The 26,933-nt window shown below is 34.2% G+C and overlaps 2 protein-coding genes and 1 long non-coding RNA gene across 11 annotated transcripts; 2 read left to right on the top strand and 1 right to left on the bottom strand.

The window, feature by feature from the left end:
- Window positions 1-3,371: 3,371 nt before the first annotated feature.
- Window positions 3,372-5,649, top strand: LOC112772310 (psbP domain-containing protein 2, chloroplastic-like). Of its 8 annotated transcripts, XM_072225900.1 has the most exons (7): window positions 3,372-3,470; window positions 3,590-3,642; window positions 3,768-3,885; window positions 3,992-4,021; window positions 4,131-4,228; window positions 4,423-4,572; window positions 5,374-5,649. In XM_072225900.1, exons 6-7 carry the CDS (start codon window positions 4,459-4,461, stop codon window positions 5,611-5,613), a joined length of 354 nt encoding a protein of 117 aa, XP_072082001.1. In that variant the 5' UTR covers window positions 3,372-3,470; window positions 3,590-3,642; window positions 3,768-3,885; window positions 3,992-4,021; window positions 4,131-4,228; window positions 4,423-4,458; the 3' UTR covers window positions 5,614-5,649. The 8 variants fall into 8 exon arrangements, with proteins under 8 accessions (XP_072082001.1, XP_072081997.1, XP_072081998.1 ...); XM_072225896.1 differs by having other exon boundaries at window positions 3,992-4,228; XM_072225897.1 differs by having other exon boundaries at window positions 3,768-4,021.
- A 1,669-nt stretch (window positions 5,650-7,318) lies between these two features.
- On the top strand, window positions 7,319-10,021 carry LOC140181195 (uncharacterized). The gene is made up of 3 exons (XM_072224577.1): window positions 7,319-8,168; window positions 8,420-8,518; window positions 9,339-10,021. The coding sequence occupies exons 1-3, from the start codon at window positions 7,357-7,359 to the stop codon at window positions 9,364-9,366; spliced, it is 939 nt and encodes a 312-aa protein (XP_072080678.1). The 5' UTR covers window positions 7,319-7,356; the 3' UTR covers window positions 9,367-10,021.
- On the bottom strand, window positions 10,008-12,985 carry LOC112771921 (uncharacterized). 2 transcript variants are annotated; one of them, XR_003187273.3, is made up of 6 exons: window positions 12,752-12,985; window positions 11,784-11,932; window positions 11,520-11,639; window positions 11,336-11,438; window positions 10,464-10,550; window positions 10,008-10,322 (listed from the first exon to the last, which is right to left on the bottom strand). It is a non-coding gene; the product is annotated as an uncharacterized lncRNA (long non-coding RNA). The 2 variants fall into 2 exon arrangements; XR_003187270.3 differs by lacking the exon at window positions 12,752-12,985 and having other exon boundaries at window positions 11,784-12,053.
- Between the last annotated feature and the right edge of the window lie 13,948 nt (window positions 12,986-26,933).

The raw sequence follows: 26,933 nt of genomic DNA, 5'->3' as shown, positions 1-26,933 counted from the left end.
TAATTTAACTATTTTATTTATCGAATTATATATTTTATAGTATATTTATCAATTTGCATCATATGATTTATCTCATTTACAGTATAAATGAGATGAGTTTGTGTGTGGAGATAAAATAAGTCAAATCTTATTTGTGAACGTATTTCGTTTGCAAACAAGATATTTAAAATTTGAAAAACATGTGTATTGTTATAAAACAAATTACGATTCAAATAATATCAATTAGTACTTATAAAGTTTAGTGAAAGAAATTAAAACGAAAATGATGTTTGAACAATTAATACTCAAAAAGAGTACATATAAAATTTTAAATTAAATTATAGAATGAATTAGATTATTTAAATTTAAAACAAAAAAACTTTTACGTATTCAAGTTACATAATAAAAATAAATACGATAAATGAGATAAATCATGTGATGTAAAATAATAAATATACTACAAATTACTTATTTTAGTAAATAAAATAATTAAATTATTTATTTAAAAAAAAATCCCCAATATTCGCCACCCTTCTCTTAATTGTTTAGTTAGTCCCTATTAATTATAAAAATATTTAATTAGTTATTTTAATCTTTTTAAAGTTTAAATTATATTATGTATCCTAATTATACTATTTAAATTTTTTTATACAGGAATAGCTCCATAATTTGAGTTTTAATTGATGAGACCATTTTTGTGAGAATGAATTTTTTAAATAGAAAAAAATACTACTCAAATAAAAAAATCATCTATATTGAATATTGATCGACTTAATAATCATTAGTTTAAAACGCATCAATTAAACGAACATACAATTAAAAGAACCTGTGAAATAGAAATTATTTATTTTTTAATAAACATTTAAATTAATCTTCTAACGACTTTTAAATTAGATACTTTAATTCACTATAAAATTTTATTTTAAAAAATTTTGGAGAATAAATTGAATATTTACTCTAAAATATTTTGGTAACTTTTTACTGTTATTATTAATTATTTTGTACTCTGCTTTGATTGTTGTTAAAAGAATTGATTATTAATATAAGAGCTTCGACTAAAGATGTCAAATACATTGTTCAATGGAAGCTAATTATATATCAAGTATATATAGGTCTTTAAGATAGAAATTGGCCTGCTTAAGAAAAATTTGTCGAGTTAAAAGGTCTTTTTATTTTTTTTTTAATAGACAATTTTTAACTAAAAACAAATAAAATAATAAATTTTTGAATACTTATCAACTTTGGGTTAAATATTTGAGATATTTTGATTAAAACTTGGCATATTTAAGTTAGGTTATTAAAAAAATTATCAAAAGCATTAAAAATAAATTAAACGAGAATGATAAAAAAAAAAAAGTTAAACAAGTTAAATGGACCAATTTATTTATTTTGTAGGAAAATCTATTTAATTCATAACCTTTTTATTAATAATATTTGATTTTCTAGTTCTCCGGCATTGATAGCAATGCCGAAGGGGACGATGAACTAGATTTTATCTAAAGTTTTGATGGTTATGTCGAAGGGATTTTTGGTAGGAAAGACGCATCTTTTTAAAAGATTATTAGCTTTAAATATATTAATTAAACAGATATGTAAAATATTTTTTAAAGTATTTCTTCCATAAAAGTTCGTTATTAAATATTTTTAGGTAATTTTATACTTTTATTAATGATTAGTTATTTTTCATATTTTATTTGGTTGTCATTGAAATTGAGAGTTAGTACGAGAAGAGCTTGACACTAACTAGATTATAGACAAAGTATTTAATACTAATGAGCTTGTTAAGTATTTACGCAATTACTCCAATTAACCTGCTGTGCTGTATTTACATGAAGCAGTAATAAAAATTTGTTTTATTAATGCTATTATTGCCTCTTTTTTATGAACAAGACACTTTTGTTGTTCTTATTTATCGTGAAAATCATATTTACCATGACGGCCTTAAATAAAAAAATAAAGACAAGATATAACAGAATTATCTGTTGTTCATAGAAAAAAGTTATTTTCATTCCATAAAGGAAAAAAAAAAAGGCAAATCCATAAAACATACTTCAATTTAAGTTATATATTTTCCATGATATATTTCTATGTTATATAATATGTACACTTTCTATATAAAATTATTGAATAAATTCCTATGTAAGTTGTTTTATTCGATCACAGTAAATATGATTCACAATACTTGTTGGAATCTTATTCACAATTTATCTACTCCTTGAAGAGATCAGTTATTTTCATATTCATTGCCACCATCATTGAATTCTTTATTGAAATTGTTCATTAAATATGCCAGTTTTTACTTGTCCTACATTATTGTCTTATTTCATCTATTTTTTGTTCTCGTGCTTGAGTAGTATTCAAGCCATTCTTTCTCTTTTGATTTCCCATTAATCTTTTTATGCCATTTTTCGTTGGAGAACGTTTGCCATAGGTATTTTTCTCAACTCCTTGCTTCACCTCTTTGTTTCATGGTAGAACCTTTATGATCTTGAGTGTCTTCGACTTGGCGCTTTAGTTTAATTTAGTGCATTATTCTTGTTATGATTCCAATAAGCTAATTTAGCTACAAGCAGTGGCGGAACTTGAAACAAAATTTTGGGGGGCCAGATAGAAAATAATTGTCAAAATGTTTTTGATATGGACCCATTTAAGATAAGTTCGTCTAATCTCATCTCTCTGGTTTGGGTGATATTGCCAAATTTAAAGTCGTTTTTCAAGATCTCGTTCCAAAAAGTTAAGGTTAAAGTAATCAGATGTAACTTTTTTGAACTTTTGAAGGTTATATCTCACTTTTTTCATGATTCATTAAAGTAGAAGAACTATCTACAGGTGTTGATATTGTAAAAGTTATATGTTCTCCTTCTTAAATATTAGCCTTCCTTTTAAAAAATGTATCAATTCTTTGATTTTTCATTATTATTTTATATAAAAATTTGAATATATATAACAAATATTAAAATTTATAATATTTATTGAATTTTTTTTATCAATTTATACAAATACAATAATATTAATACTTATTGAATATTCTATTTTTTTTATCATATAAAAAATTAAATTAAATAAATAGTAAAATATAAAATAATATTAAATTGAATAAATAAAAAATATCTAATTTTTTATATTTGAACTTAAAGATAGAGAGAGTGTTGTTTATTGAATTTACTAGATACTTTAAGTCATAGTAAAGTATTTAAGTTAATTGAACTATTTTTTATCTTTTGAATAAGTACTACTAAGTTTTTTTCCCCTTATCTGAACTAAGCTCCGCCACTGCCTACGAGAGTTTAATTTAATTTACACTTGAAGCTATTTTGTTACTGCATTACATCATCAGTTTTTACTTTTGTGGTAGGCAAGAGTCACTTCAATTTCTTTTTTACTTAGAATTTGATACATATGTTGCTCCTAATAAGCAATGAATGTTGTTTATGCAGTTAAATAATTTTGGAAAAACAACAGCAGATGTCACCTTGCTTTTTATATGGACTGTAAGTGAAACTTTTTTGTTGAATATTTACTATTACACTGTTGGTGTTTTAATGTTTTATCCTATTCTTGGCCCTTTCTGTTGGGGTGCTTAATGCAAACAATTGATGTATGCATTCAGAATTCTGTTGGAGGACTTTCTGAGTTTACTGGCGATCATTTTAATTCAAAGATGTAAGAAAATTGTGACTTGTTCACCTTCTTTGTGAAAATCTCCCATTTGATTGCTTTTTATTCTAACATTCAAGATACATATTATGTCATGCTAGGGTGAATGACAAAGTTATTCATTGCTTCAGATTGGAGCAGCTGTTGCAGCAACTCTGACTATTGCTTCAGATGCTCAACAAACCGTCACATTTTCACTAGCATGAGACTTCCCTGAAGTCAAGTTCCGGCAGGAAGGGTTTACAACAGGTTGGCTGTAGAGAACTTGTATAAAATTTCCTGTCTTAAGACTATGCTTAACTAACAAAACTTAACGGACGTTACACTAAATTCGATGGTACAAATGGGGTTGCAGCTGCAAAGATTGTGCATGATGCTACTATCGGTAATACTCTTTGATGAGATACATTAAATTTTGTATTTCTGTGGTTGGGATTGCTCCATCTTACTCTTCTTCTCACAACTTTTCTTTCGAGCAATTTATCAAACACTAGTGGTGCATTCTTGATGGCTCAAGAGTTACTTGGAGCTTCACAGATACACTGATTCCAAGGAAGGTTTCACTCTTCTTATACCCTCTTCTTGGACTAAGGTAAAATTATTTACCCATTTTTTTAGCATTCAAAATTACTATTAACCTTAATCTTTGATAAGCTTTTTCTACTGTGAAGAATTGCATATGTTTTTTTTCCTCTCTGTTTGGTATGATGCGTTTGAAAATGATTCAATAGAGTTAAATGGAAATGGAATGAGGTGGGTAAATTATTTTTTTTCTACAATGAATAGGGGGATGGGGCAACTGCTTTGTTTCAAGATGCAAGTATGGGGAGCAACAACATTGGGGTTGTCGTGAACCCAGTTCGTCTTGCAAATCTTGGAGACTTCGGGATCCCCGAGTTTGTAGCTGATAAGCATTTACAAGCAGAAAGGCTTAAGGTAAGGTTCTTGTTTCCATTGCTGGAACTTTCTATGACCAATGCAAAATTTGAGTCAAGTGTTGATGGTATTGATTAGAAGAATCTCCCTGTACTTCTAGGGTAACAACATAAGCAAGGGAACAATGAGCTGGAAATTTTTCTTGGATTAGTTTGATTCTGTTGTGAACAGATTTTAGCTAATACTGAGCACTAAGACACTAATGGCTAAATTAACTAATTGGCTTACAGTTGTCTTCTGCGTTTCATTCATTCCAAATAATTACATATAATAATCTAGAACATTCCCTTTCTATCACAAACTATTGGCACCTCACCTATTCTCTAAAATATTCCTATAATGATTTCTTTTATCCATAGCAGATTCTTGGTTGATCTTTATTTATTTAAATCAAAAGTAGCAATGATCATAGATATATTCACGGAGCAGGAGTTCTTTAACAAATATAGGGAAAGGTCACACGGGTTCAAGCCATGGAAACAGTCACTAATGTAATTATCAGGTTAATTTGTGTACATTACACTCTTTAGGTGTGGCCCTTTTCCGAATCCTGTGTTAATGCGGATGCTTGTTCACCAGGCTAACCCTGTTGCTTCTATATTTCGACGAAAGGAATAATGGCCATTACATATAGTTTGCTCTGCATTTAACAACTAAAGTAAGAAGGCAAAAAGCTTATTTCTCTGAAATAGTGAAATATTCCTTCTGTGTTCATAATTGTCTTTGATCCTCAGGAATAATCAAATGTCTATGTGATTGTATATCATTTTAACTTGTGTGTATTATTCTCCTCATGTTCAGGAAAGTACAAAGGAAGCTGAACTAATTGCAGCTTCAGAAAGATCAGGGGATGGAAGTTTGCAAATTTATGAATTTGAATACATCATTGATAGTACTCGTAGAGGAAAGAAGAGGATATTGACCTCAAAGAAACTCTATCTTCTTAACATTGTTCATTCTGATAAACCAGAGAGTCCTCTTGAGCCACATAAACAAATTATTTTAGATCAAGTTCTCCATTCCTTTAATGCAGCAGCTTAAAACTTTGGAATGAAAATCTCATTTCTTCTCTGATTATTCTCCCTCTTTTAAATTTTGGTTCTTAAAATATGGCAATTGATTTATGTTCAGTCTTGGTTGAAAGTCATAAAAAATCAACCAGACTGAAATTCTAGTGTATAGATTTTATTTATATCACTATGTTTTAACTTATATATCTACATATTACTTAAACAGTTGAACATTATATCTTTTTAAAAGGAAAAATGTTGCAGGAGGTGTGTAATTATTTTCAACAAAGATAAAAATGTTGATTGCATGAGCAAATTATTTTCAGAAGATTATAGTAAGCAAGGTCTCAACTAGATTTAATTCACAGGCATAGAATCCTTTCTACTTATCCTTCCTCCCTTAAGCTATTTATGAAGAAAGAGAAAAAAAATACATAGTTATAATTATATAATTGAAAACGGAAATCTAAATATTTTGGCTCAGAAATATTGTTGGTTAAATCGTAGTTTCAATTTTGAATATAGTTAGCTGTGTAAATAGGAGTGTTAAACAAATTGGTCCATTTAGTTCAGTTCGTTTAGATCTACTATAAATTTAAATAGATGAACTAATTATATATCAAATATATATGGATATTCAAAATAAAAATTTAATCTTTTTTTTTAAAAAAATCTTTCATTCTAAACGAGTTAATTTTTTTTTGTTAATTTCTTATCTAAATAGATAACTTGTAATTAAAGCATGTGTACAAGGAAGGAAAAGAGGATTAGATTGTTGGCTACTTGGCCAGAAAAAGTTTGAAGTCTCATCCAAATTTTCATTCTATAGATATCCTACAAGGCAAATTATTGCAGATGATTTTAGAAGGACACAATATTTCGATTAGAAAGCAATAATAAATATTATTAATTAAGTTTAAAATTATGAATAATTTTTTAAATAATAATATAAAAAATATCACTATTTTTATATTCTACAAAATTTATAAAAGAATTATAATAAATCAACTCTCCATAAATTATATATTAACTCTATCAAAAAATTATATATTAAATATTATTTACATAATAATATAATATATATTATCTTATGACTAATTATACATTAGATATTATTCTCCTCTCTTGAGTTTTGGTTTTTAAAATATGACAATTGATTTATGTTCGGTTGAAAATCATAAAAATCAACCAAACTAAAACTTTTAATCCAACTTTTAGTAATTAAAAGTCAAATGATTAAAATCATTGAATGCTAAATATTTTTCACCGAATTAATTTTTTTGTTATTGAAATTAAAAGGAAAGTGAGTTGTTAATTAATTTTAAATTTAAATATTAATAAAAAAATAAAATATTATTTTAAATTTTATCTCATTAATTAGACTTAATTTTAAAATAAAAAATTATTTTATACACTATATTAATGGATAATACGATCATTTGCTTTTTTAATAATAATTATTGTCAAATATAATAAATTTAAAAAAAAAATACACTAGTTATATTGTTTAGAAATTAAATTTTTTTTTATGTCCTATATATGAGAATCTTTTTTATGTATTTAAAACTTTCTACATTTACATATAATACGAAAACAAAAAATTTTAAAATTAATTTAAATATGAAATTTTTGAAATGAAATCTTTTCTATTTTTAACTAGAATCTAATCTAATTAACGTACTCTAACTAACAAGTGAGCTTATATAAATGTTGTGTTTAAGAAAAGGAATAGAAGCAAGAAGCTAACTAAGAAGGCGACCACTTAAAAGCAAGAATGAGTCAAGAGAATTCAGACGTGCTGAGGATGATAGAGGCAGAGCTTTTTGTCGACGACGACAATGTGGGTGGTAATCCGCCGCCTCAGCCTGAGGCTGATTGGGATATGGAGAAGATGTTAGAGCTGATTGCCGGCGATGTCGGTGGTCATCAACCACTTCAACCTCAACCTCAGTCCAAGCTGCAGTTGGATAAAAGGAATATGACAGAGCAGTCTTGTTTTGCTGGCATATCTGGTTATCAACCATTTCAGTCTCAACCTCAGCCTTGGTCTCGGCCACTTCAGTCTCAGCCTTGGTCTCGGTCTCGACCTCGGCTTCTTTCTGAGCCTCGGCCTCAGTCTGAGACGGCGACGAATGAGTTTTTCGCTGACACATGTGGTTATCCCCAACCTCAGCCTCAGCCTCAGCCTCAGCCTCAGCCTCAGACTGAGTGGGATACCAGGAACATGTTAGAGCTGATTCCCGATGTCGGTGGTCATCAACCACTTCAACCTCAACCTCCGGTCTGGACTTGGGAGGAGAACAAAGCTTTTGAGTCTGTTATTACCAGTTGTTTTCAGGATGCTCTACGTAACCACTGGGAGGAAGTGGCTGCTCGTCTCCCCGGCAGGACCCCGGCACAGCTGCAAGAACGCTTTCAGAAGCTGATGAACGACATCAGTGCCATCCATAACGGTTATCCTACAAACACTCCTCTCAATGCTGCATCTGATAACATGACCATCATGATGGAACACAACCCTCACTCCATCCCCATCATCAATCCACCACCATTACCGCCTTATTCGACTGATCATCAACATCACAGGTCGGTATTCTCTTCTTATTTCGCAAGGTTTATTTCTCGTATTCTTTCTTTCTTTTTGTTTACTTATTCTATATTTCCTTTTTCTTCTCTAAGTTTTATGAACAAACCTAATAAACAATGAACCTTTTTTTCCCTTTGATTTGTTTTTAAAATAAATAAAATATTTTGAAATGGAGATGATCAAATATATAAATATTTTTGTTTACATAAAATTCATTGATTATCAAATATTTTGTTTATTATCATGGCAGAGAGGAGGTACTGCCGGCTGCAGAGGAGGTCGTGTCAACTGCAGAGGAGGAGGCCGCACCAAGGAATTCAGGATATCATTGGACCCAAGATGAACATAGGTATTTATGATTATATTACTTCTTTTTGCCTCTTATTTATTTATTTATTTATTATCTAGTTGAATATTGGTATTTACAAAAAAAAAAAAAAAAGTGAAGCAACTAGTATCAACATATAGGAGCACTTCTCTTGATTTAGATATATCTCTAATTTGTCGATGATGATTGTATGTTGTCTACAATATATAAGTTTAGCACCTCTTTTTTATAAGATCAGTTTCACTGTTCTCTTGTTAATTAAAGGTTTCATACATCAGTGTTTTTGTGTACCAATAACTAGCAATATGAGCGAGTTCTAAAGTAATTTTTATTGATTGCTAAATTTATTTTTGTTTTGACCGTGGTTAGCATAATAAGATTTTTGGTTGGACTGAAAACCAAAAAAGAAAAAAAATTGTTTGATATCTAAAAATATCATTACTAATTAAATAGTTTATGTTTTTGTTTAAAAATTTTTAGTATAAAATTTATTAATAATTATTTCAAAAATCATATTTTGGTAGGTTATTTCTTAGAGGATACCAAGAAGAAGGTTCACACTGGAAAAGAATTTCAAAATATTATGTACAAACAAAAACTTCTAGTCAAATTGCCAGTCATGCTCAGAAATATTTTAAACATCAAAAAGAATTGGCTAAAGGAAAAAAGCTAAGAAAAAGCATTTTTGATGTAATTTGATCATCGTAAGTCATTTCTTTACTCTCATTTAGTTAGTCTAATTCAATTTCTACTAATATAGAAAATATTTAATTGACTATTTTAAACTCTATTAAGTTATTATTCATGATAGTTATACTATTTTAATTGTTTTTCAATGTAGAAATTGTGCCCTATTCCGAAGTTTTTAATGGATGGAGGAGGATTTGCTTAAAGCAGGAAGAACATGTAAATGGTTGCACATATCTAATTGCCCTATTTAGGTTGCACATATCTAGTTCGAGTTAATTGTTAGCTGGTTTTGTAAATCAATATAGATGTAATTGTGATTCATAACATTTTTATCAATAATATTTGATTTTCTAGTTCTCTGGCCTTGATGGCAATGCCGAAGAGGACAGTGAACTAGATTTTATCAAAAGTCTTGATGGCTATGCCGAAGGGACTTTTGGTAAAAAAGATGTATCTTTTTAAAAGATTATTAGCTTCAAATGTATTAATTAAACAGATATGTAAAAAAATTTTAAAAGTATTTCATCCATAAAAATTAGTTATAAAATATTTAGTTAATTTTATACTTTTATTAATGATTACTTTTTTTTCATATTTTATTTGGTTGTCATTGAAGTTGAGAGTTAGTATAAGAAGAACTTGACACTAATTAGATTATAAACAAAATATTTGATACTAATTAGCTTGTTAAGTATTTACACAATTACTCCAATTAACTTGTTGTGTGCTGTATTTACATGATGCCAGTAACAAAATTTTGATTTATTAATATTATTGCCTCTTTTTTATGAACGAGAATAAGTGACTTTTGTAATAACACTTTTGTTGTTCTTATTTGGTTTATAACCCCCACAATTTTCACAATTAAATTAAAAAAATGTTGGTCTTACAAAGCTGCTCAATTGCTTCTACATCCAAACAAACACAAAAATAAAGCAACCTAAAGATGGCTAAAATATCACAAGAATAAATTAATAACAAATCAAGAGTTTAAGACAATGATATCTCCGAAACAAAATGCCAGAAGTAAAATGCGTATTTTGTCATTTTAATAATGGTCTTCCCTAGCGGATAGGTAGCTGAGATTGAATGCAACAAGTGGAGAGCTAAGGAGATATTTTATGCTGATATTGATCTGCCAAAGAAAAGGAGAAGATGGAAAATGTCAAATTAGTCTTAGAATGAAATTAAATAGATATAAAGAAAAGATTTTTTTTGAACAAAGAAAGCTCAACACATTAAAGTGGAGCGACCATAAAAGGAGAAGTTTGTTTACCTTTGTTTCTAAATTGCACAAAGGAGTGTGTATTTGTTTACCTTTGTTTCTAAATTGCACAAAGGAGTGTGTAATGCTCACTGAACACTGTTGCAAAAGAAAAAAAAAAGTTCATTCAAGCTCTGAGAAATTATAAATATGGTTACAAATATATGTAAAAATATCGGATTACAGATTAATATGAAAACACATTAACTGTGACTAGCTAGGAGTATAAATGAAACGAACACAAGAAAACAAAATCTTGATTTAGATAAAATTGTATTGGTCTTTTATCCCTGGCGTCAATGCTTGGTTATGGAACCAACAATCAAGAGGACTCTACTTCGTGCCAAAGCCATAACACAAACACAATGTCATACAAATTTTAAATGTGTCATATCAAACGGTTAAAATATAGATGTATGAACTATATGCAAAAATGATTTGATGATGACATGTTTCATATAATGTTAGAGCAGTAAACTACTTCCTCTTGGATGTTTTGGATGTTGGAACAATCAATCCTTTCTTCTCTAAACTTTTATATCGATCCTTTATAAGGATACAACAACCCTACATATATGTCATGGAAATTGAAAAGTTTCTTGGATGTTTTAAAAACTCAGAAAACGGATAACAAAAAGTAAGCAAGAGAATTTTTACAAGCTTACCATAAGCTTCTGGATGGATCCATTTATTTCCTCGATTAGGAGAACTTGAAGGGGAACAGGCTCAAACTTATTAACGAATTGTGATAAATAGACACTCACAAAGAATTGTGTGTATAATATGTGTTAGGTCAAAACCACTGAAGTACTCTAAGCATGTTCTCTCATTTGAATAACTAAGATTTTGATGGCAAATTAAGATAAATAGAAAAGCCTACTTACTTGTGCTTTCCTAAGCGTGGTGGCCGTGCCTTTAACCTATCTTAGCATGTTCTTCTGCTTTTCCTCATCTTCTTGCTTGATTTCCTCCATAATTTCAGGTATGCTGTAACCAGAAGAATCAACACAGCTCAAATATCACACTTTGTCGTGTTTGTAAACATAGAAAAAGATCAATTCATACTACCTGTCAATTTCTTTCGACAAGTCCTCCAACTTCTTAGCTTCTGCTGCTTTTTTCTGTTGTTCTTTGTGTCTGAGTCTCTTGTTCAACTCAACTCTAGTGACCCTCTTTGTTTTGATATGCCTGTTGGATGAATATTCAAGCAATACAAATATATCAGATTTTTAGTTATGTATGGAACCTATTTACAATTACAAGCATAATATGAGTCAACATAAAAAATAATAATAAATAAAAAAGCAATAAAATGACCATAAAATATCTTACAAGATATAATGATACTTTAGCCACTTTATCTGATCTTGTCATCTTAGTGATGAAGTTGTGTGAATTGCTTAAGTTCAGAGGATATTGGAAATTGAATTTTGAGGGTTCATACATTTTCATAAATCATAATCCTTTAGAAGCTCTTCAACCTAACACAAAATTTTAAAAGGGTCAAAGACAAATTCACTCGCAATATATACTGATTATAAAAATCAATAAGTCCTGATGCACCAAAAACATCGGACATCTAATCATCTAACCAAGACTGTATACTTTTTGGAACTCGCCTTGACTTGGGTTTTAGTGTAGAAAGAAACATTAGAATTTGGTTTATGTTTAAAATTGCCACTAAAGGCATAATTCACATGGGGAGGCTATGGTCCTTGCAAGCATTTGCCAATGTTAGCACACCAACAACATCAACACCAATAGATTCTGTTTTGTTAGCCTCAAACCACTTCAAATTAAAGGCACTAGTGAAATCATCAACATTAAAAACATGAGTAGGCTTAATAGTCTCAATATCAACCAAGATTCATGACCTATCTTCTAAGCTCCCATGTCCAAACTCAAAGGGTATTATCACTTGATTATGACAAATTTATAGAAATATTTGTAAAAATTATTCTCACACTGCAATTTACAACTTGTTTAGATATTCTGATATTGAATGGAATATACTAAAAAGATTCTCTATTGAGCTTTCTCTTCTTCTACCATAAATCAAAACAATCAATTTAATTAGTAGAAAACCTAAGAGCAGAGTTTGCAAAAAATCAGAACAAAAAAAAAAAAACATGAAGAGAAAACCAGAAGTGAAGGTGCAAAGCAGAAGGACAGAAGAGCCCCTTTGTTATGGGTGAGGGGCACTTCTCCTCTTGTAAACAGGTGAAAACCTAGCAGAAAAAAAAGAAGAAAAATAAACCAGAATCCAAATAAAGAAATAAAGGAAGAAGGAGAAGAAGAACATGCGGCGGGCGTGGTGGAGAATGCTCGTGTCGCTACGCTGATCTGGCAGAGCAGAGGGAGCAGAAGAAGCAGAGGAGCTAGCAGAGCGTAGAAACTTTGGGGAGGTGCAGAGACGGTGATGGATGAGGGAAAGAAAGAGCAAATAGCCGCTTCTCTCCAATGTGTCACCGAAATCGCCGCTAAACTGCAGAGGGCGGCTGTTTTTGAAACCGACTCCAATAAAGCACTGCTACATATTTTGCGATACGATAATATTCCTTATTGGATTGAAAAACCAAAAAGAAAAAAAAAATTTTTTGTGACTAAAAAAAATTATTTGATGTATAAAAATATCAATGCTTTTTTTTTTTTACTAAAAAATAGGAAAATTCGAACCCACAACTTTTTAGGTAAATATGGAAAGACTATATCATTTAAGCTATAATGTTTAAATATAATTTTTAAAATTAAATTGTAACCTTTTAAAAATTTATTTAAGTATTTGTAGAAAAATTAAAAAAATGACTTATTTCGTAATAAAAAGTTTTTTATCACATTTTTTTAAAAATAAGTATTTTCATAACTAAAAACTCAAATACAAAATAACTTATTTATAAGTAATTTTTAATATAAATATTTATTATTTAAATTATTTTTAAAAAAAAATTTAATTAAACTATTTATACAACTGAAGCTACATCACATGAAACTTAAAAAGAAAAATAAAAAAAAATTATTTATGACATAACGTTATAACCGATACTTAGTATTTTTTTCAATTAAATAATTTAACTATTTTATTTACCGAACTATATATTTTATAGTATATTTATCAATTTACATCATATAATTTATCTCATTTACGGTATAAATGAGATGAGTTTGTGCGTGGAGATAAGATAAGTCAAATATTTTGTTTGCAAACAAGATATTTAAAGTTTGAAAAACATGTGTATTATTATAAAACAAATTACGATTCAAATAATATCAATTAGTACTTAAAAATTTTAGTGAAAGAAATTAAAACAAAAATTATGTTTGAACAATTAATAATCAAAAAGAGTACATATAAAATTTTAAATTAAATTATAGAATGAATTAGATTATTTAAATTAAAAAAAACTTTTACGTATTCAAGTTACATAATAAAAATAAATACGATAAATGAGATAAATTATGTGATGTAAAATAATAAATATACTACAAATTACTTATTTTAGTAAATAAAATAATTAAATTATTTATTTAAAAAAAATCCCCAATACTTGTTGGCCACCCTTCTCTTAATTGTTTAGTTAGTCCCTACTAATTATAAAAATATTTAATTAGTTATTTTAATCTTTTTAAAGTTTAAATTATATTATGTATCCTAATTATACTATTTAAATTATTTTATACAGGAATAGCTCCATAATTTGAGTTTTAATTGATGAGACCATTTTTGTGAGAATGAATTTGCTACATAGAAAAAAAAAATACTGCTCAAACAAGAAAATCATCAATATTGATCGACTTAATAATCATTAGTTTAAAACGCACCAATTAAACGAACATACAATTAAAAGAACCTGTGAAATAGAAATTATTTATTTTTTAATAAACATTTAAATTAATTTTCTAACGAATTTTAAATTAGATACTTTAATTCACTATAAAATTTTTTTTTAAAAAATTTTGGAGAATAAATTGAATATTTATTCTAAAATATTTTGGTAACTTTTTACTGTTATTATTAATTATCTTGTACTCTGCTTTGATTGTTGTTAAAAAGAATTGATTATTAATATCAGAGCTTCCACTAAAGATGTCAAATAGATTGTTCAATGAAAGCTAATTATATATCAAGTATATAGATCTTTAAGATAGAAATTGGCCTGCTTAAGAAAAATTTGTCGAGTTAAAAAGGTCCTTTTATTTTTTTTAATAGACAATTTTTAACTAAAAAACAAATAAAATAATAAATTTTTAGATACTTATCAACTTTGGGTTAAATATTTGAGATATTTTGATTAAAACTTGACATATTTAAGTTAGGTTATTAAAAAAATTATCAAAAGCATTAAAAATAAATTAAACGACAATGATAAAAAAAAGTTAAACAAGTTAAATGTACCAATTTATTTATTTTGTAGGATAATCTATTTAATTCATAACCTTTTTATTAATAATATTTGATTTTCTAGTTTTCCGGCCTTGATAACAATGTCGAAGGACACGGTGAACTAGATTTTATCTAAAGTCTTGATGGCTATGTCAAAGGGACTTTTGGTAGAAAAGATGTATTTTTTAAAAAGATTATTAGCTTCAAATATATTAATTAAATAGATATGTAAAATATTTTTTAAAATATTTCATCCATAAAAGTTCGTTATAAAATATCTTTAGGTAATTTTATACTTTTATTAATGATTACTTGTTTTTCATATTTTATTTTGTTGTCATTGAAATTGAGAGTTAGTATAAGAAGAGCTTGACACTAATTAGATTATAAACAAAGTATTTAATACCAATTAGCTTGTTAAGTGTTTACGCAATTACTCCAATTAACTTGCTGTGCTGTATTTACATGATGCCAATAATAAAATTTTGTTTTATTAATGCTATTATTGCCTCTTTTTTATGAACAAGAATAAGTGACTTTTCTAACAATACTTTTGTTGTTCTTATTTATGGTGAAAATCATATTTACCATGACGGCCTTAAATAAGAAAATGAAGACAAGATATAACAGAATGATCTATTGTTCATAGAAGAAAGCTATTTTCATTCCATAAAGGAGAAAAAAAAAAGGCAAATCCATAAAACATACTTCAATTTAAGTTATATATTTTCCATGATATATTTTTATGTTATATAATATGTACACTTTCTATATAAAATTATTGAATAAATTTCTATGTAAGTTGTTTTATTTGATCACAGTAAATATGATTCACAATACTTGTTGGAATCTTATTCACAATTTATCTACTCCTTGAAGAGATAGTTATTTTCATATTCATTGCCACCATCATTGAATTCTTTATTGAAATTGTTCATTAAATATGCCAGTTTTTACTTGTCCTACATTATTGTCTTATTTCATCTATTTTTTGTTCTCGTGCTTGAGTAGTGTTCAAGCCATTCTTTCTCTTTTGATTTCCCATTAATCCTTTTATGCCATTTTTCGCTGGAGAACGTTTGTCATAGGTATTTTTCTCAACTCCTTGCAATTGCAGCAGAGGAGACAGAGGATGTGCATATATCAGTATGTCCTGTGTTTGTTATTTCTGGTGCTCACAAGGGTATCTCACAGAGGATATGTGGAATGAAATTAAACAGGTTAAGAGACAACTTATAATTTTTCACAATATTTCATTGAAACTTGAAAAATATTTATTCATTGTTTTGTTATATCAAGTTATTGGTTCCATCATGTTTTCTTCTCCTGGATAAAGCTAATTATTTTGTTCTAGCTTCTAAGCATTATATAAGACAAGCACTTGGATTTTCTTTTATTTGGGTATCATAAATAATTTCTTGTCAATTATGACAATTACAATGTTGAAGACTTCAAGTCCTATCAAGCATCACTGTTTCAGAATATTGGAAGCCTAAACAATTACCCCTTTTGAACTCTTAAAAATGATGTATCTTGTAAAGAAACTTAACAGGTGTTACACTAAATTCTATGGTACTAATGGGGATGCAGCTGCAAAGATTGCGCACGATGCTATTATCAGTAATACTCTTTGATGAGATACATTAAATTTTGTATTTGTATAGTTGGGATTGCTTCGAAACTCAATATTGAGAATTATATCCATAGATATATTTTTAAAGAGCCAGACTATGGATAAAATTTTCTCTTTTCTTTTTTGTTCTTTCTTTGATGTCAAAATTTAGATGATTTCCCAAAGCATGCACCATAGTTATAATTGCTAATAGCCTAATAGAATTCATGAATAACTTACTAAAGCTTCTATGAATTGGTGACATAGGGCACACCGGCAATGGGAGGCTCAGATCGAAGACTAGCAAAGACCAATCCTTCAAGACAAAAAAGACTTCCTGAGTGGTAATGCTCAGTTCTTTATTAACTTTCTTCTTGTACTTTAAAAATTCTGAAGCTTTCAGAGTTTTCTGAATGAGCTTTACTATCTGAAATCTGGGTTCACAATTTGGACAGGTATTTCTTTAAAACTTGAGTTTTATATATTAGCTAATTAAGCCATGTTTATTTGCTTTAAAACTTTTCAGACTCGGTATGATTATGTGTTAAGAAAATTTTTGCTGGATGGGTTCATATATGATTTAGAAAGTTCAAATTTATCGGCCCAGAGTGATACTGCTATTAACATTCTTGAAAGATTTAGCTCTATACACACTCCAACTGCATCAAAGTCCGCAAATGGAGTAAATGTGTTTCAAGAAGGGGAAGAAAACATTGGTCAATTTCTTTTATCTTGAAGGCATCGAGTATCCAATTTTCATTTTTACTCATCTTTTGCACTGCTTATGCTTTTTCCAAACTTGAAGTCATAATGATGCATGATAAATGTTCTTTATTTTCTTAGACGAATAAATGTTCACGTCAAATTTTGATAAAGAATTAGACAAATTAGTCCTGTTATTATTTAATAAAGACACAACAGTTTTTAAAAGTTTTTAAATTTTTTAAATCAATCTCTCTATATAGACAAATAATAAGGTTTGAAGATTAATTTGGTAATTAAAATTTAGGATAAACATTAAAATGTCTTGACTAAATACTTTGTAAAAACAGATTTAGATATTACTCAATAAAAAAATTTAAAATAAAGCTTTCTGTGTTTTATCATGTATTCTTTTAGAAATAGTTAATGAAAATTGATTCTTCTGTTGAATAAACAATTATGTTTTCCAAACTCTTGAAGTATGGGATACTAATGACAGACTCTGTAACATGCGCCCTTTAGCTATATGGACGATGCAGTGGGCAATTGCAAAAATTTTTGGTGGTTGGAAAGCTTTTTATGAAGCTTTGCCATCGTGATTTGACGCAATAAGAGGTACAAAAAGAGTCATCAAATTTAACATACCGAGAGAATGAGGTGGTTGAGGATATTAGGATAATGACGCGAGTGTTTTGGAAGTTTTATCTTTGCATTAAAACATTAAGGAGCTGCAAACCAATCATACAAGTAGATGACACACATTTGTATGAAAAATACAAAGGAGCTCTATTAATTATAGTTTTTTAGGATGACAATGACAATATTGTGCCTCTTAATATTTTATTATACTTGTTCATATCCTGGCCCAATAAATAGGGCCCAGGATCCAAGCAAAGACGCCCAACCCAAAGGGTTGGCCCTCCATCCAGTACCAGCCTTCATCCCAGAAGTCGGTACTGAACACGACCTGTTCCAAAGAAGTCGGATACGAGGGTTAGCTGGCAGATAACACTCATTCGAATGAGTAACTGCCCCTAGAAACCCTCTAACCACTTCCACAAGCCATATCTTAACTTCCCTAAGATAAAGGGACGGTTAACACCCTAAAAAAGTGGCACTACTCCAACGGTGGTTATTGGTTCACCACTATAAATACACTGACACTTCTCAGGTATCTCTAAGTTCCAATACTCTCTAACCTGCTCACACTCTTGCTAACTTAGGCATCGGAGTGTCTTTGCAGGTACCACCCCCCATTCTTTCACATGTACAAGTCGGACGGAGGAACACCAAGTAACAGATCCACTCGAAAGCCACCTCCTTCACACGTTTGGGCCAACCAACGCCATCCGGTCCATTAATCTCCGGTTACCCACCGTAACATTGGCGCCGTTGCCGGGGACCCGAGAGATCAACCAGTGATGACGGATAGATCCCCTGAAGAGGGTCATGTGGAGACAGATTCCGAACAAGAGAATTTGAACACTGGAAACAATGAGGCAGATCAGACCCTCCACCAGGAAGCCAATGATCAACATAGGGAAGGCACCTCCGGAATAAAAAATCCGAAGGTGAACTCCTCGGAGGGGCGCGAATCAGAAAAAGAAGGACCCTCCCACACTAGTGAGCTTATGGGATTAATCCATAGCCGCCTCGAGCAGCTAGAACAGGAGCGGGAACGACAAAAGGAAGCCGAAAAGAACCTAAAAGAGGAGATGGAGCGACGAAAAGAGTTAGAAAGAAAACTCTTAAAGTTAGAATCCTCCCTCAAAGGTCAGAATTCCCACGGCGATAGAGAAGATTCTCCCTTAGGAGAGAAAGATCCGTTTAGCGAGGACATAATGAGGGCGAAAGTTCCGAGAAACTTTAGAAGCCCTGATATGGACCTCTACGATGGAACCACCGATCCAAAGCATCATCTGAGCAACTTTAAAAGTCGGATGTATCTGACCGACGCTTCTGACGCTACGCGATGCAAAGCTTTCCCGACAACCTTGTCAAAAGCAGCGATGAAGTGGTTCGACAGCCTCCCTCCGAGGTCAATTACCAGTTTTGAAGACCTCTCAAGAAAGTTCTTGATGAGGTTCTCCATCCAGAAGGACAAAGTAAAGCATGCACCAAGTCTCCTGGGAATAAAACAGGAGGTCGGGGAGTCCTTACGGGCCTATATGGAAAGGTTCAACAAAGCATGTTTGGAGATTCAAGACCTGCCCACCGAAGCAGTCATCATGGGGCTAGTCAATGGTCTTAGAGAAGGTCCCTTCTCACAGTCCATATCAAAAAGACACCCCGCCTCTTTAAATGATGTACAGGAAAGAGCCGAAAAGTACATCAATATGGAAGAAAACGCTAGGCTAAGAGACCCGAGTTTGCGACCCGGGCACCCTCCCTCAACGAAAGAGAGGGAGAGGGAAGTGAAGAAGAAGGAAGAACTCGGCCTCGATAGGCCAAGAAAATATCACTCTTATACTCCACTGAAAGTTCCTGTAGTGGATGTATACAGAGAAATTTGCAATACTGAAAGGCTGCCTCCTCCCAGGCCCATTAAAAATAAAAGAGGAGGGAGCCGCGGTGATTACTGTGAGTACCATAAAATATATGGGCACTCCACAAACGACTGTTACGACCTTAAAAATGTGATAGAAAAACTGGCCAGAGAAGGTCGGCTTGACAAATATCTCATAGAAAGGTCGGACAGTCATGGAAAAAGAAAGCGAGATGATATGGACAAAAGAGACCTACCACCACAAACTCCGGAGAGACATATCCATATGATCTCAGGAGGGTTTGCGGGAGGGGGACTCACGAAATCCTCTCGTAAAAGACATCTCAAGAGAGTTTACCAGGTTGAAGAGGGGTCCTCCGACCTCCCAACCATTTCATTCACAACGGAAGATGGGCGAGGAATAATCCCTGGGCACGACGACCCAGTAGTAATCACCATGATCCTGGCAAATGCCCATCTACACAGAACACTAGTAGACCAAGGAAGCTCGGCGGACATCCTCTTCAAGCCCGCTTTCGACAAACTAGGATTAGACGAGAAAGAGTTAAGAGCCTACCCCGACACCTTGTACGGATTAGGCGACATGCCAATAAAGCCACTAGGATTTTTGCCCCTCCACACCACCTTTGGAAAGGGGGAGAAGACAAAGACTCTGAGTATAGACTTTATAGTCATCGACGTGGGGTCGGCCTATAATGCTTTAATCGGCAGAGCTACCCTTAATCGACTCGGAGCGGTGGTATCGACACCCCACCTTTGCATGAAATTCCCGACCTCAGCAGGGATAGCAACGGTGAGGGGAGATCAGAAGCTAGCAAGAAAATGCTACAATGAAAGCCTAAACCTGAGAGGAAAAGGCAAAGAAGTTCACACAATAGAACTCGGTGGAGCAAGGATTAAAGAAGAGCTGCGACCCCAGCCCGGGGGAAAAACCGAGGAGATTCAGGTCGGCAAAGAGGAAGGAAAAAATACTCACATAGGAGCCAACCTAAGGGAAACCCTAAGACAAGGGTTGACCAAGCTTCTAAGAGATAATTCCGATCTCTTCGCCTGGAAGGCCTCCGACATGCCTGGGATAGACCCCGAGCTCATGTCCCACAAGCTTTTGGTCTACTCGGGATCTCGGCCTGTACAACAACGAAGACGCAAGCTCGGCCCAGAGCGAGCTCTAATAGTAGAGGAGCAAGTACAAGCGCTCCTAGAAGCCGGTTTCATCAGAGAAGTCAAGTATCCAACATGGCTAGCCAATGTAGTGCTAGTCAAAAAACAAAATGGTAAATGGAGAATGTGCGTCGACTATACCGACTTAAATAAGGCATGTCCCAAGGACCCTTATCCACTACCAAGCATTGATGCCCTAGTAGACTCTAGCTCGGGGTATCAATACTTGTCGTTCATGGACGCCTACTCAGGATATAACCAAATCCCGATGTATGAACCAGACCAGGAAAAAACACCATTCATCACGCCCAGAGCTAACTTTTGCTATGTGGTCATGCCATTTGGATTGAAAAATGCAGGGGCCACATATCAGAGGCTGATGAATAAGGTGTTTTCCCCTCATTTAGGGAACTTAATGGAAGCATACGTCGACGATATGTTGGTAAAGACCAAGAAGGAAGTCGACCTCTTGTCTGACCTCTCACAAGTCTTTGACACCATAAGGTTGCACGGGATGAGACTAAATCCTGCAAAGTGCGCCTTCGCAGTGGAGGCAGGAAAATTTCTAGGATTCATGCTAACACAAAGAGGGATCGAAGCCAATCCCGACAAGTGTAGAGCTATCCTAGAGATGAAAAGCCCGACTTGTTTGAGAGAGGTCCAACAGCTGAATGGCCGACTAGCAGCTCTCTCCAGATTTTTGGCAGGATCAGCACTAAGATCCCTCCCACTGTTCTCCCTATTGAGAAAGGGGCACCAGTTTGAGTGGACTCCCGAATGCGAGGAGGCGTTCCAGGAGTTCAAAAAGTTTTTGAGCCAACCTCCTATTTTGACCCGACCTATAGCCGGAAAAGACCTCGTCCTATACCTATTCGTGGCAGACAAGGCTGTCTCAGCAGCCTTGATAAGAGAAGATGAAGTCGGTCAACACCCAATCTATTTCATCAGTAAAGTTCTACAGGGCCCTGAGCTAAGGTATCACAAATTAGAAAAGTTTGCCTACTCCTTAGTAATAGCCTCTCGAAGGCTACGGCCTTACTTCCAAGCTCACACAATAAGAGTCCGCACGAACCAACCCATGAAGCAAATCCTCCAAAAGACGGATGTTGCAGGAAGAATGGTTCAATGGGCAATAGAGCTCTCCGAGTTCGACTTGAAGTACGAAACTCGGACGGCAATTAAAGCCCAATGCCTCGCCGACTTCATTGCGGAATATGCAGGGGATCAAGAGGATAAACCAACTACCTGGGAACTCTACGTGGATGGATCCTCCAATAAAACAGGAAGCGGCGCAGGCATAATATTGGTAGATGAAAGGGGAACCCAGATAGAGGTCTCCCTCAAGTTTGAGTTCCCAGCTTCAAATAATCAGGCAGAATATGAAGCCTTGATTGCAGGATTAAAGCTGGCAGAAGAAGTCGGTGCTACCAAGGTAATGGTATACAGTGATTCTCAAGTTATGACCTCCCAAATAAGTGGAGAATATCAGGCAAAAGACCCAAATATGAAGAAATACTTGGAAAAAACTCTGGAGCACCTCGAGCGCTTTGCAGAAACCGAGGTCACGCACATAACTCGGGACCTAAATAGCAGAGTAGACGCCCTATCCAAGTTAGCAAGTACCAAGCCATGGGGAAATAACAGAAGCCTGATCCAAGAAACTCTCCAGGAACCTTCAGTGGTAAAAATGGAAGACAAACAAGAAGTCTTTGAAGTGGTCGGATTAAACCTCGGATGGATGAACCCCTTGGTCGAATACCTGAAATTCGACATCCTCCCCAAGGAGGAAAAGGAGGCAAAGAAAATCCGAAGGGAAGCGCAGCACTACACCTTGGTGAAAAATATTCTCTATAGAAGAGGGATATCGACACCATTGTTAAAGTGTGTGCCGACCTCAAGAGCCACTGAGGTATTAGAGGAGGTACACAGTGGAATCTGCGGGAACCATCTCGGAGCAAGGTCGTTAGCCAAAAAGGTGATCCGAGCTGGATTCTACTGGCCAACCTTGCAGAAAGATGCCACAGACTTTGTGAAAAAATGCCAACCGTGTCAAATGCATGCAAATTTCCACGTGGCCCCCCCAGAGGAGCTCATCAGTGTCACCTCCCCATGGCCCTTTGCAAAATGGGGAATGGATTTGTTAGGTCCTTTTCCCCAGGCGCCAGGACAAGTTAAATACCTAATAGTGGGAATAGATTATTTCACAAAGTGGATAGAAGCAGAACCACTGGCCACCATCACTGCACAAAGAAGTCGGAGGTTCCTCTACAAAAATATAATCACAAGGTATGGGATACCTTATTCCATTACCACAGATAACGGAACCCAGTTCACCGACTCCACCTTTAGAAGCCTAGTAGCCAGCATGAACATCAAACACCAGTTCACCTCAGTGGAACACCCACAAGCCAATGGGCAAGCCGAAGCAGCCAACAAAGTCATACTGGCAGGGCTGAAGAAAAGATTACAAGATGCGAAAGGAGCCTGGGCTGAAGAACTCCAACAAGTACTATGGGCTTACAGAACAACCCCTCAATCCGCCACTGGAGAAACACCCTTCCGACTAGTTTATGGCGTAGAAGCCATGATCCCAATAGAGGTCAATGAGCAAAGCCCAAGAGTGATTTTCCACGACGAGATCAGGAATATACAGGGGCACAAAGAGGAGCTCGACTTGCTCCCCGAAATCTGAGAAGAAGCCCAGATAAGAGAAGCAGCATTGAAGCAAAGGATGACTGCGAGATACAACAAAAAAGTCATTCGAAGGAGTTTCACCCCAGATGACTTGGTCCTGATCAGAAACGATATCGGAGTCAACAAATCAGGAGAAGGAAAGCTCGCTGCTAATTGGAAAGGACCATACAAGATCAACGAGGTCCTAGGAAAGGGCTATTATAGGGTAACCGACTTCGACGGCAACGAGTTACCCAGATCATGGCATGCTTGTAATATGAAAAGGTACTACAGCTAAAAGCGAACCCTACTCCCTGATGTACTCTTTTCCCGATTTCATGATTTTTTCCAAAAATCAAAGGGTTTTTTCTGAAAAGGGTTTTTAACGAGGCATCATAGTAGGGGCTAAGGGAAAACAAATAATCAAAAGCCCTTAGTAGCAATAAGGTACCTCCTCAATTAATAAAGATCTCTTTCATTTTAAATTCCCTTTTTATTCTCTTTCTACGAAACGCGCCGATTTAAGCTCGACAAAACGTGAAAATCCCATGAACCGACCTAGATGGTCGTCAGGATAAAACAACGAGGTACAAGTCGGCGTAAAGAGGCTATAGAAGTCGATCATGATAAACTCAGGAGCAGTCCGACTCATAAGTCGGAATGCGAAACCGAGTAAAATTAAAATGAATCGCAAAAGTAGCCTAAGTCATGAAAAACTCAATAAAACAAAATTGAGTACTAGGAATAACAAAAAGAGATAGGAAAAACTAAGAAAAAATTGTAAGGCTGCCTTGAGGATCAAGGAGATTCAGAAAAGCAGGCAAGCCCCAAAGAAAGGATTTTTCCAGAAAAGATCAAAGAGTCAAAAGAACCACGAACAGAAAAGCATGCGCGCATAAGGTAACCCAAAACCCTTATCCAAAAAGGGCATTTATTTAAAACGCTAAATTAAACCCTTAAAAGGGCATCATAAATTGTTTTGTTTATGGCCTTAAAAGGCCAAAAATTGTTCAAACACCAACAAATAAATATAAAGAGTTTAAAAAAGGGGGGGGGGGTCCACAGGCCGGACCCCCAGTAGCCAAATCACTTCTTTGCAAGAGGAGTAGGAGGATCACCACCACCAGGACTAGGGGTTGGGGAGAAAGTCGGAGGAGCAGCAGAAGAACTCGGAGCGTCCTTAGAGCGAGGAGGGGACTCTATGATCCTCTGCCCCCGAGTCTTCAAATCAGACTCAGACTCCACCACGGGGACAGGAGGATCCACGATGGCACCATCAATGACAACCTTATCAGGGTCCAAAGGAGAAAGGTCCAAGTAAGGAGCAATAACTCCGACCTGCTCCTTGAAAACCCTCCAGGCCTCATCAGCACCATCCGCAATAGAGTCCTCCAACTCGGTATAGGCCTTCCGAGCATTCAGCAAGTCATTCTTTACAGACACAAGATCAGCAAATAAACTGTTGTAGCTGGCTTGCGCTGCTTTCCTCAAATCCACCTCCATGTTGCATTGGGCTTGCAACTTTTGCTCCTTCTCCCGGAGGCTGTCCCTCTCCTCCTTCAGCTTGGCGACTTTCCCCTCCAACTCCCTCTCATGCTCCTGATATATGCGAAGCCTACCCTCCAGCTCCTCGACCCTCGAGGTCGTCCCTAAAGAGCTGATAGGAGTCTTCTCAAATATATCCAAGAGTTTGCCACAAACCCCCGCCGTCTTGAGACTCTCCTCAACCACAGTGGTGAGGTAGTGCCGAACAGAAACATCATCCATACTCATACGAGCATGAGGATAAATGTTCTTTCGGACGAACGCAAGAGCGTCCGCCTCACCAGAAGCGCCAGACTCTAAGGTCTTGCGCTTCTTCAGCTCTGGTTCGGGAGTAGGTCGGACGGAAGGGGGTGGCAGAGAGGAAGCAGAGGAAGAAATCACAATAGGTTGGGAGGGAGTCCCAACATTCCGAGGAGGAGGAGAAGGAGAGACAACCACCCTAGCACCGCCAGATCTGGCGTGAGACTTCGCCTTGGCTTCCTGAACCCTCTGGAAAGACTCTTGAGCATTTTTCTTTGCCATCTCTACAAAAACAAATTGGTAGCTAAAAGTCAGACAAGTCGGTAAAAGAAATTGCAAGTCGGAAATAAGTGAAAAACGCAAAAAGCTACCTAGTTGTGACTGGACAAAGGCCGGCGACCCCTGGAGAAATTTTTTAGTATCCAAGTATGGGGCCCTCCCCCACACTTCTCGGAGGAACCCCACAATGGCCGCCTCCACCTCATCCAGGTCATCCAGACCATATTTCTCGCAGGGAGAGGCCTCCAGCCAATATAAAGGAAATCGGGGAGAAGAATCATCATCCAGGAAAAAGGGGTGGTGACCCTCTACTGCTTGAACTTTGAAAAAATAGTTTTTGAAATCGTGAAAGGATTCGTCAAAAAGGGTAAAAAGCCTCCGACCTTGAATGGCCCGGAAGGACACCCACTGTTGCTTATTATTTAACCCACTGAAGGGCTTGGTCATATGGAAGAGATAGAAGAAAATCCTCAGAGAAGTCGGGAACTCTAAGGCCTGGCTGATAAATTGGTAAATTTTCAAAAAACCCCAAGAGTTGGGGTGAAGCTGGGTGGGAGCAACCCGGCAATGACGCAACACAGACATTTCAAACTCTGAAAAGGGGAGAAAAACGCCCAAACGAGTGACCATACTCTCATACATAAAAAAGAAATGAGGGGCCGTCTCGTCGGCCCTCCCGAAACAAACCCGGTCTTCTGGACCCGGGACTACCAACTCGTACTTCGGCTCATCTTCTTCAGAAGTACGAATTCTATAGTGAGCAAGGTTGCGAGAACCGGACCGGTCAATGAACCGGTGAGACAATTGGTTCACTGGTTCAGTGGTTCGACCGGGGTTCAACCGGGGTTCAACCGGTTTAATTAAATATAAATAAAATTATTAAAAATAATATATAATTTTCAATATTTAAATTTAATAATTTCTAAATCTAAAAATTTTAATATGGAAATAATTTTGAAGTTATACCTCAACATGAGACTAAAAGTGTTATACCTCAAAATTAGATATTAACAGGTTTCTTAAAAATACCAACCCTGACTACATTAAGATGCTCAGTAAAAACACTAATAGAGATAATACATTCATAATAATTAAGACAGGATCTCCATTATTTTCCATTATTTAGAAACAAATGGTACCAATAAAAATAAAAAACCTTCTAAACTATATTCTCAACAATTACCTAATTCTAGAAATTTCTACCATACCAAGAATGATTTTATGTAGCCAAGGAGAACACAACATATAAAGAGATTAACAAAAAAAATACTTCAATGCATACCAAGAACACATAGCAACAATATATTAAACAAAATTAAGAAGCAATATATTAGAGATGGAAGAACTAGGAATCCCAAATGGGACCAAAGGCTGCAATTCCAT

The sequence above is a fragment of the Arachis hypogaea genome, chromosome 18, assembly GCF_003086295.3.
Source record: "Arachis hypogaea cultivar Tifrunner chromosome 18, arahy.Tifrunner.gnm2.J5K5, whole genome shotgun sequence".
NCBI classification, from domain to species: domain Eukaryota; kingdom Viridiplantae; phylum Streptophyta; class Magnoliopsida; order Fabales; family Fabaceae; genus Arachis; species Arachis hypogaea.
The sequence above is the reverse complement of the archived record's forward strand: the minus strand, read 5'-3'. Positions and strand labels throughout refer to the sequence as shown.

Bases quoted from the DNA above. Each gene is read 5' to 3' on its own strand.
- LOC140181195 (XM_072224577.1), top strand. From the start codon at position 7,357: ATGAGTCAAGAGAATTCAGACGTGCTGAGGATGATAGAGGCAGAGCTT. The intron at 8,169-8,419 runs GTCGGTATTCTC...TTATCATGGCAG, and splicing joins ACTGATCATCAACATCACAG to AGAGGAGGTACTGCCGGCTG. The intron at 8,519-9,338 runs GTATTTATGATT...TTTTCAATGTAG, and splicing joins TGGACCCAAGATGAACATAG to AAATTGTGCCCTATTCCGAA.
- LOC112772310 (XM_072225900.1), top strand. From the start codon at position 4,459: ATGGGGAGCAACAACATTGGGGTTGTCGTGAACCCAGTTCGTCTTGCA. The intron at 4,573-5,373 runs GTAAGGTTCTTG...CCTCATGTTCAG, and splicing joins TACAAGCAGAAAGGCTTAAG to GAAAGTACAAAGGAAGCTGA.